This window comes from Cicer arietinum, chromosome 6 (assembly GCF_000331145.2).
Source record: "Cicer arietinum cultivar CDC Frontier isolate Library 1 chromosome 6, Cicar.CDCFrontier_v2.0, whole genome shotgun sequence".
NCBI lineage: Eukaryota > Viridiplantae > Streptophyta > Magnoliopsida > Fabales > Fabaceae > Cicer > Cicer arietinum.
In genome coordinates, this window is record NC_021165.2 from 16004918 (window position 1) to 16014881 (window position 9964).

At 29.9% G+C, this 9964-nt stretch overlaps 1 protein-coding gene across 1 annotated transcript; it reads left to right on the top strand.

The window, feature by feature from the left end:
* Positions 1 to 3732: 3732 nt before the first annotated feature.
* LOC101492110 (uncharacterized) lies at positions 3733 to 7656 on the top strand. Its single transcript, XM_004505041.4, has 2 exons — positions 3733 to 6482; positions 6937 to 7656. Exons 1-2 carry the CDS (start codon positions 3872 to 3874, stop codon positions 7326 to 7328), a joined length of 3003 nt encoding a protein of 1000 aa, XP_004505098.1. The 5' UTR covers positions 3733 to 3871; the 3' UTR covers positions 7329 to 7656.
* Positions 7657 to 9964: the final 2308 nt, after the last annotated feature.

Genomic DNA, 9964 nt, shown 5'->3' on the forward strand with positions numbered 1-9964 from the left:
GTATTGTTATCTCTAATCATCAGATATGATAATTTTTGAATCTAAAAGATTATATTTGTATTTCTCCTAAATAAAATAGATGCATAATTGATCAAATCACGCATATTAAAAATAGTTATCATATTTAATTTATACAATCTCAATAAATAAAAAATTTATTATCTAAATTACTTATAATGACTAGTACAACACTGGTTTATTGAAAATATAAATTTTAAATTAAATTAGGCATATTTTGGAGAAAATCTATTGTTATACTTTTTTATGAGTAAAAAAAAAACTATTGTTATATAAGATATATATATATATATATATATATATATATATATATTTATATTATTGTTATATAAAATATATATATATATATATATATATATATATATATATATATATATAATCATTTTTGTTGTATATTTTATTTTAAGAAAATAATATTTTTTTTTATAATTTATTTTAGAGGGAGTAATTGAATCTCTATATATACTTGTGGACATTTTTTTATTTGGTATTAATTTTCTACATCAAACTCAATACTCAATGTGGTCTTCTTTTTTCTGGAAGACATGTTTGAACGAAACACAAGACCGAAATGAAGGAAACACAAGACCTTAATTTGAACGCCTGCCATTCACTGTCACCATATGCACAACTTTGGGTTTGGAGTTTTGTCAAATCTTTGTTATAGATTAATCCCACTCCCTCTTATATGAAATATAAGAAAAAGTTTATATGAAATATAAAAAAATAAATATATTTGATTTAAATTTTAAATTAAATATATTTATTTGTTTTGACTTCTTTTATTTTATATTTAAAATCAGATAAAATATTTCCAAAATTGTGAAATTTAAATGAAAATTGTTTAAATTTTTTTGTTAATTTAAATTATATACATGAACTATATTTAACATATTTTGTTCGTATTATAAGGTGGGTTGCATTTATTTTTCTCTATATATTATTATAATGATTAAAAAGACAAAGCTTATTGATTGAGTGCACATGCATTCATGTATGTGTGTTGTTTTACTATTTAAATTTACAAAATATTTATAAAAAAATTAATAATTAAATATATAATTATCTCTAAATTAATTAATATGTGAATAATAATATTTAACTAATTGATAAGTGAAGACTTTGTGTGTGGGTGTATGATTTATCTATCTATAAATAGTTAAGAGTTAAATAAGCTTTTAGACTTTTATAATTTTGTTTATTTTAATTAAAAATAATCACAATTTGTAGTCTCTAAAAAATTATTATGCTAGTATTTTTAATCTTTATTGAAACATCAACATATATTTTTATATATAAATTTATAATATTATAAAAAGTTTATCTATAAAAAAATGAGTTCATAATTTGATTTTTAGATCTTTATATTTTAAGAACTTTTATTTTGAAATATAATTGAAAAATTTTATATTTAATTCATCATAAGTTACAAAATTTTAAATTTGTGTAGATAAATTTTTAATAATGTTATAAACATGCTTATAAAATACAATTCAAAAATTTAAAACTTGAAAGATGTTTCTTTCTACCAAAACTTTGTAAAATAATTTTGCTCAGACTTAAAAATGTGATTTTTTTATATAAACAAAAACGAAATTTTAAATTTTATAAGAACTAAAGATTTATTTAACTCAATACTCAAATATGTTTTTAATCTCTGTTAAATTATTGATCTTTTATGTTTTGTCCTTGTAATTTTTTAAACTATTTTAGTCCATAATTTTTATCATATAAAACAACAAAAGATAAGTATTTATAATTTTATTAAAAATAAACGTATATTTTGTTAGTAGAATATAATTTTAATATCTTTCATATAAAAATTTGTATAAAATATACATATAAATAAGATTATATATGTATGAATATTTTACTTACAAGTATGAAATAAAATGTTATTGTTAAATAAGTTTCACTTAAACTTTAATGGTATTTTATAATAAAGTATTAAATATTTTAATATATGATAAATCCACATGTACTTAGTAGTTCCTCTTATATAAACAACTTTAATATTATAACAAAAAATAAAGTATTAAATATATATTAATATGCTAAATTCAATGTACTTGGCTAGTTCTCTTTATATAAACAACTTTAATATTATATAAAAAATTAAAGAATGTATTTTATCTTTTTAAATTTAATTTCTTTTTGTCTCTATAATTTTTTTCATCTTTAATCATCAAAAGATTTATCAGCTTTATTTTATTTATGTTTTCAAGTCAATTAATGTTTATCATTCAAATTTTTAAAAGAATTTTTGCATACAAATTTAGAACATCATAATAATATCTTATACAAAAATTTAAAATTTTATAATAAATGATCAACTAAAATATAAATTTTAAGTTTTCAACATTTAAAAGTTTATATTTAATTTATATATTTTTTAAAAATTATAAATCTTTATGAGGTAAATTCTCACATTGTTCTTAATATGCATAAAAAAATTCTTTAAAAATTTAAATAATAAACACGGATTGCTTTAAAAATAAAGCTGATAATTTTTTTGAGACTGAGATTTTAAAATATATTTAAAAGATTAAAATTTAATTTTATAATAAAAAATGGATTTATTATAACAGTGGATGTTGAATACCTTCAAAAACTACCGGTAGTTAATAGTCAATGTACCAATTCAACGTGAAGCAATGAAAGCAGTTTTCATTCTCAAATAAGCTTAACAATATCAATACATAACTCTGTCAGAAAAAGTAACAATATTTAACATACATTTATAGAAAGATATAACCAATAAATGAATGAATTTGCCGTCCGAATTTTATATACAACAACTTTAAACGAAATGTTAATGCCTAAATACCTACTGTAAAAAAAAGGCCTAAATACCTTATTAAATATTTAAAACAGTGATATGGTTCTCTAGGGAATAAATTTCAGCATCTGTTAATGATATTAATTAATTCACCAAACAAAAGAAACTTCGTATGCTGTAACTAACACCAACACCAATGATCTATATTTTACTTACCGGTTCAAAACTACCTTGCGTTGGTTGTTAGGTCTTGTCATTAACATTTTACTCACATAGTCACATTTGTTTGATATATATTATTAGTATAAAATAATTAATTTTATATTAATATTTAATAAGATTCATATACTATATCATATTATATCACTTTATTCTCATTTTAATGATATAACATGAGAAAATAAATAATTCATAGTAAATAATAATGTAAAACTAATCTATATTTATTGAACTCTTTGTTTGTTTGAGTAGAAAATAAATGAAAAAATAAAATGAAGAGAAAGTAGTCTAAAAAAAGAATAATCTCTAATTGTGGAGAATATTTACTCTTACCTTTATCAAATTAAAAATAATCCTTACTATTTCTATAAGTAGTGTTTTATACGATAGTTATAAAAATATTAAATAAATTAAAATGCAAATTTGAATTCAACATCTCCATTTTTACATAATTAGTAGGTGTGTGAGTTTCATCACTAATTTTTTATTTAAAAAAATACACTCTATTGATTTTAAATATAAGCAAAAATTAAAATTGCATGATGTAGTGAAAATTTGAGTTATAGAGTCAACCATGAAATTTATTTAAATTCTCCTAGTACTAATGTTTTGTTTCACATATTAGTAGTGAAAGTGCAAAGAAATTCTGAAGCAGTGCCAACTCAGCACTACTTGTGTTATATTTGTTCCTGAAAAAACCAACACAGCACTCAAATACACTAGTACCATGCGTGGCACACTACACTCAAATACTCTCTCTCCCTTTTTGTGTCGTTCAATTTCCATTGAGATAAATAAAGTGAGACACTGAAAGTTTTATTCACTGGACAGAGACAGAGTAATTCACATTTCACAATGCTGAAACAAGTCCCATTAATTTGCATTGTTCTATCACTCTATGCTCTTGCAACAACCGTAGCATCTCTAAACCAAGAAGGGTTGTACCTGTACCAATTCAAACTGACCTTAGAAGATCCCGACTCACGTTTATCCTCATGGAACCCAACAGACACCACACCTTGCAACTGGTATGGTGTACGTTGCGACTCCACTAACACCTCCGTAACGGAACTCGACCTTTCCGACACAAACATTCAAGGTCCATTCACGGCGTCAATTCTCTGCCGTCTCCCTAACCTCTCCTCCATCAACTTCTTCAATAACTCCATTAACCAAACCTTCCCTCTCAAAATCAACCTCTGTAACAACCTCGTTCACCTCGACCTCTCTCAGAATCTCCTCACTGGTCCTCTCCCTGAAACTCTCTCCCTTCTCCCTAACCTCCGTTACCTCGACCTCACCGGTAACAACTTCTCTGGTCCCATTCCTTTCTCCTTCGGAACGTTCCAGAAACTCGAAGTTCTCTCACTCGTTTCGAATCTTCTAGAAGGTACTATACCTCCTTCTCTTGGTAACCTCACTACTTTGAAAATGCTTAACCTCTCTTACAACCCGTTCTTCCCGGGTCGGATCCCTTCGGAACTTGGGAATTTAACTAACCTTGAGGTTCTATGGTTAACACAATGTAACCTCGTTGGTTTGATTCCTGACTCACTTGGGAAACTTAAGAAGCTTAAGGATTTGGACCTTGCGTTAAACGATTTATACGGTTCTATACCGAGTTCGCTCACTGAGTTAACTAGTTTGAGACAGATTGAGTTGTATAATAACTCGTTATCTGGTGAGTTGCCTCGGGGAATGGGGAACCTTACTTCGTTGAGGCTTCTTGACGCGTCAATGAATCATTTGACGGGGAGTATTCCGGTGGAGCTTTGTTCGTTGCCGCTTGAGAGTCTCAATCTCTATGAGAATCGTTTTGAGGGTGAGTTACCGGCGAGTATTGCTGACTCGCCGAATCTTTACGAGTTGAGGTTGTTTGGAAACCGACTAACCGGAAAGTTGCCGGAAAATCTCGGGAAACGTTCTCCTCTGAGGTGGCTTGATGTTTCGAGTAACCAGTTTTGGGGAAGCATTCCGGCGAGTTTGTGTGATCTTGGTGAGTTGGAGGAGCTTCTTATGATTTATAATTTGTTCACCGGTGAGATTCCAGCGAGTCTGGGAACGTGTCAGAGCTTGACGCGTGTACGTCTCGGTTATAACCGGTTTTCCGGTGAGGTTCCGGCGGGGATCTGGGGTCTTCCCCATGTGAATCTGTTAGAACTTGCTCATAACTCGTTTACCGGTTCTATTTCGAAGACCATTGCCGGTGCGGGGAACCTTTCGTTGTTGATTTTGTCGGAGAACAATTTTTCCGGAACGGTTCCTGATGAGATTGGGTGGGTGGAAAATCTCGTCGAGTTTTCTGCCGGTGATAACATGTTCACCGGCTCTCTTCCCGATAGTATAGTGAATCTTGGGCAGCTTGGGATTCTTGATTTTCATAACAATAAACTCTCTGGTGAAATGCCAAAGGGGATTGGTTCTTGGAAGAAGCTTAATGATTTGAATTTGGCCAACAATGAAATTGGTGGAAAAATTCCTGATGAGATTGGGAGTTTATCTGTACTTAATTTTCTTGATCTTTCTAAGAATCAGTTTTCTGGGAAAATCCCTCACGGGTTGCAGAATCTAAAGCTGAATCAGCTCAATTTGTCATATAATCGTCTTTCTGGTGAACTTCCTCCTCAATTGGCTAAGGAAATGTACAGGTCTAGTTTTGTTGGCAATCCTGGTTTGTGTGGTGATTTGAAAGGTTTGTGTGAAAGTAGGAATGAAGTGAAGAACTTGGGTTATGTTTGGTTGCTTAGAACAATTTTCGTTGTTACCATTTTTGTGTTCCTAGTTGGTGTTGTCTGGTTTTACTTTAGGTACAAAAATTTCAAGGAAGCGAAAAAAGCTTTTGATAAATCAAAATGGACTTTGATGTCGTTTCATAAACTGGGTTTTGGCGAAGATGAGATTTTGAATTGTCTTGATGAAGATAATGTCATTGGAAGTGGTTCTTCTGGGAAGGTTTACAAGGTTGTACTTGGCAGTGGAGAAGCTGTTGCTGTGAAGAAGATATGGGGAGGGGTTAAAAAGGAAGTGGAGAGTGGAGATGTTGAAAAGGGTAGGGTTCAAGACAATGCTTTTGATGCAGAGGTTGAAACTCTTGGAAAAATTAGACACAAGAACATTGTGAAGCTATGGTGTTGCTGCACCACTAGGGATTGCCAGCTTTTGGTTTATGAGTATATGCCAAATGGTAGTCTTGGTGATTTGCTTCATAGTACTAAAGGAGGGTTGTTGTTGGATTGGCCAACAAGATACAAGATAGCTGTTGATGCTGCTGATGGACTATCTTATCTTCATCACGATTGTGTTCCACCAATTGTTCATAGAGATGTTAAATCTAACAATATCTTGTTGGATGGAGACTTTGGTGCAAGGGTTGCAGATTTTGGACTAGCTAAGGTTGTCGAAACCACCGGGAAAGGAATTAAATCCATGTCCATCATAGCTGGGTCTTGTGGGTATATTGCACCAGGTTAGCAGAAATTTCTTGTTCAAATTTATTTCATTCGTTTTTTCCTCCTTATGTTCATTCTAATATGATTTTTATGAACCTAAGATACATTTACTTGTAAATACTTGTGCGGTTGTGTTTACCTCATAGTATATCGTTTTATTTGTGGGTTATTTAGAGTAATTCGAATATTGATCTGCTACTCTAGAGATGTATGTATATGCATTCCTCTGCAGACACTACAAATTACAATGATAGTCTCATGCACGGGCAATACTTTCATTATTTTTGTTGCTTAGTGAAAAATGGTCTGTTTTTGTTGGCATTCTAGTTCTTTATCTTACTAGTATGGATATTACATGATCTAAAGTACTTTTATATAGCATCTTTTATATGATTCCTATTAAAAGTTTCATAATGTTTAGTATTCATGTATCTTTGGAAAACAAGCTGACATGTTCCGTTTCTACTGCAGAATATGCATACACGCTTAGAGTGAATGAGAAGAGCGATATCTATAGTTTTGGTGTTGTCATACTTGAACTAGTTACTGGAAGACGTCCCGTGGATCCTGAATTTGGAGAGAAAGATTTGGTTAAATGGGTTTGCACTACCTTAGATCAAAAGGGTGTGGACCATGTACTTGACTCAAGGCTTGATTCATGTTTCAAAGAAGAAATTTGCAAAGTGTTCAACATTGGTCTCATGTGCACTAGTCCTCTTCCAATCAACCGGCCTTCAATGAGAAGAGTGGTGAAAATGTTGCAAGAGGTAGGAACAGAGAAACAAACGAAACCTGCCAAGAAAGACGGAAAACTGTCCCCTTATTACTATGATGATGCCTCAGATCATGGAAGTGTTGTTTGAATGAATCAAGTCATTGCAAGCGTCGGATATTATTTGATTCTAAATGGGGAGTTTAAGCTTTTTATTTTACTATAAGTTCCAACTCCCCTCTATGTTTTCCAAGCATTATCTCTGCTTTACAAAGTCGACTAAAAAAAAGAGATGATTTTGTTTTAGTTTTTCAATTTGGGGGGAAATTAGAGGCACGAGGAGTTGATATGTTTTACCCTATAAAGTAGGTCCGAATCAAGGTGAATCTCTGCCAAAATTTAAGTTGGTGTTAGCTAGTATATTACTGACTCTTGTACCCATGAAATATATTTCCAATACTAAAAACAAATTCTGTCAATTTCTGTTAGGTACATCTGTTAAAAGATTTTTACCTGCCTCTTGGGTTAGGTAGGTGGCTTCACAATTGTGATCTTTGTTTTTGTTTTTCTTTTGGGTTCTGGGAGGGTGTTATTATTGGACCAAAAGGGAATCTTGAAGTGGAATCCCATCTTTAATACTACATAACTATTAACTCTGCTCTTTAATAAATGTCAATTGATATATTGGAAAAAAATCCAAATAAAGCTTATAAAGTTTAAATGAGAAAGACCCTAATCATATTTTTTGAGCATAAGAAACTAGTAATTATATAAGCAACATACTAGAAATTTTCTTTCACTGGATCATTAAGTATGGTGTAATACTGAAAATGCTGAGAATATTCTACACGCTCCAATTTAAATGCGTTTGAATGTTAACTTTGAAAATTCTCATCTCACAGTCACAGTGCCTCAAAGATATGTGTGCTAGGGACAGCTATTATTAAAAATTGAAAACATAGTAAATGAGGTTGTTAAGCAGGCCTTGTCCTCCCTGGGCCCTATATCTTTAAAACTGCGGGTTCTGTCCGTCCATTAGGACAGCCTTCTACTTTTGTTTGTGATTAATTGTGATGGGATATTATATACATCATTTTGGAATTTGATTGATCTTTCCGCAGCATAGCAGTGGAATTTTGACAGTTCTTATTTAATCCAGTGGTTATTTACATGTCAAATTATCAACTACTCTATTGTCTGAAGAAATATAAAAGAAATTATTGTGAGATTGACGTAAGATTAAGTCTTTTAACCACTCAATTGAATGGTACACTGTTATTACTGATTTGCTAATACAATACAGTACATGCTATTGTCCTGTGGCTTATTGCTTAATGCTGTGTAGTTACTGTCAAATGTTATAACATCACAATTCATACGAAGGGAGCAGCAGATGCATGTGGCTTTGGAAAACAGCGGATGCAGTGAGTCAGTACCAAATGCACATATGGATCATAATTGTTTAGGTTGTATGTACTATACTCTTGTTACTACCGCAACTTTGTTCCCTTGACTCATCACAATGTGTTGACCAAAAATAAAAAGACTCATCAAAATTCAAATTACAGAGTTGAAAGAAGGGAAAATAATAGAAATTAGGATTTGTTCATTGAAAGCCATGATCAATTTGAATTTAACTGAATAAACAATCTTGATTTATTTTTTCTTCTATTCTCTTTATGTTGATTGTTTGTTTACTCTACACATTTTCTAAATTTATTCTTAATTGTTATTATTGTTATTCAAATTATTTAGTTTAAGGGGACTTGTACACTATATATATAAATTGAGTTGTTTTGGTATTTTAAATTAATTGATTAATAGTTGAATAATATGATTTTGTCGATTAATAGTATTGATTTAGTCAATTTTTAATATATAATATATAAATGTTGACGTGGATGCATTAGTGATAAATTAATTTAATTATTGATTAAAATTTTAATAGCTAATACACTTTTTTTTTATAGTGACCTAGAAGTTGTCTTAGTTTAATTGCCATTATTATTTTTTCCACATTCTTATCTAGTCCTCAATATTTTCTATTCCAGTTCTAGTTATAGTTCTAATAGGAAAAATATTATTTTTATGCTAAGAAATAAACATGCTTTGCAATAGCCACCGTACTTTGTTAGAATAATTGATGAGTAACCACAAAAATTTAAACACACTGTTTAAAAAGAAAAGCATATTTCTTGTTATCCGCATTGGATATGTAATCAAATCTATCACTTCTGTGATTTGGAAGGGTTTATTTATCAAGTCAAACTCATAGCATCACATCCACAAAAGAAATGAATAAAGGTTGAGTATTTCCATGTTTGGTTATAACATCATAAAGTCTTATTATTCCAAGAAAAATAATTCTTAAAAAATAAAATTTACTTTTGTGGTATTTATGTTTTAAAAAAACAAATGCTTAAACATATTCTTCGGCAAACTATAACTAAATCATCATTTTTAAAATAGAAATCATCACGAAAATCCTTTTTTTATCACAGGTACACAAGTATTGATCCATCCTTCGAACCAATTTTAATCCATAAGTAATGAGATTGGTGTGACTCAATTCCAAAAGAATAAAGACAAAAAAAAAAAAAAGGACAAAGTAGAAAAATGATCAATTTCTAATTACCCATCTTATTTCAAAGTTGAATATTTGACTTAGTCAAATATTATAATCGAGTAAAGAAGACATCAAATCTAACTTAACCTGTCTTTTATACACTACTATCTTTTATCGATAAATAGAGGACCAAGTTCTAGAAAAACAACTACATCAAAATC

Excerpts from the sequence above, each read along its gene's own strand:
- LOC101492110 (XM_004505041.4), top strand. The coding sequence starts at position 3,872 with ATGCTGAAACAAGTCCCATTAATTTGCATTGTTCTATCACTCTATGCT. Across the intron at positions 6,483-6,936 it reads TTGTGGGTATATTGCACCAG|AATATGCATACACGCTTAGA; the intron begins GTTAGCAGAAAT and ends TTTCTACTGCAG.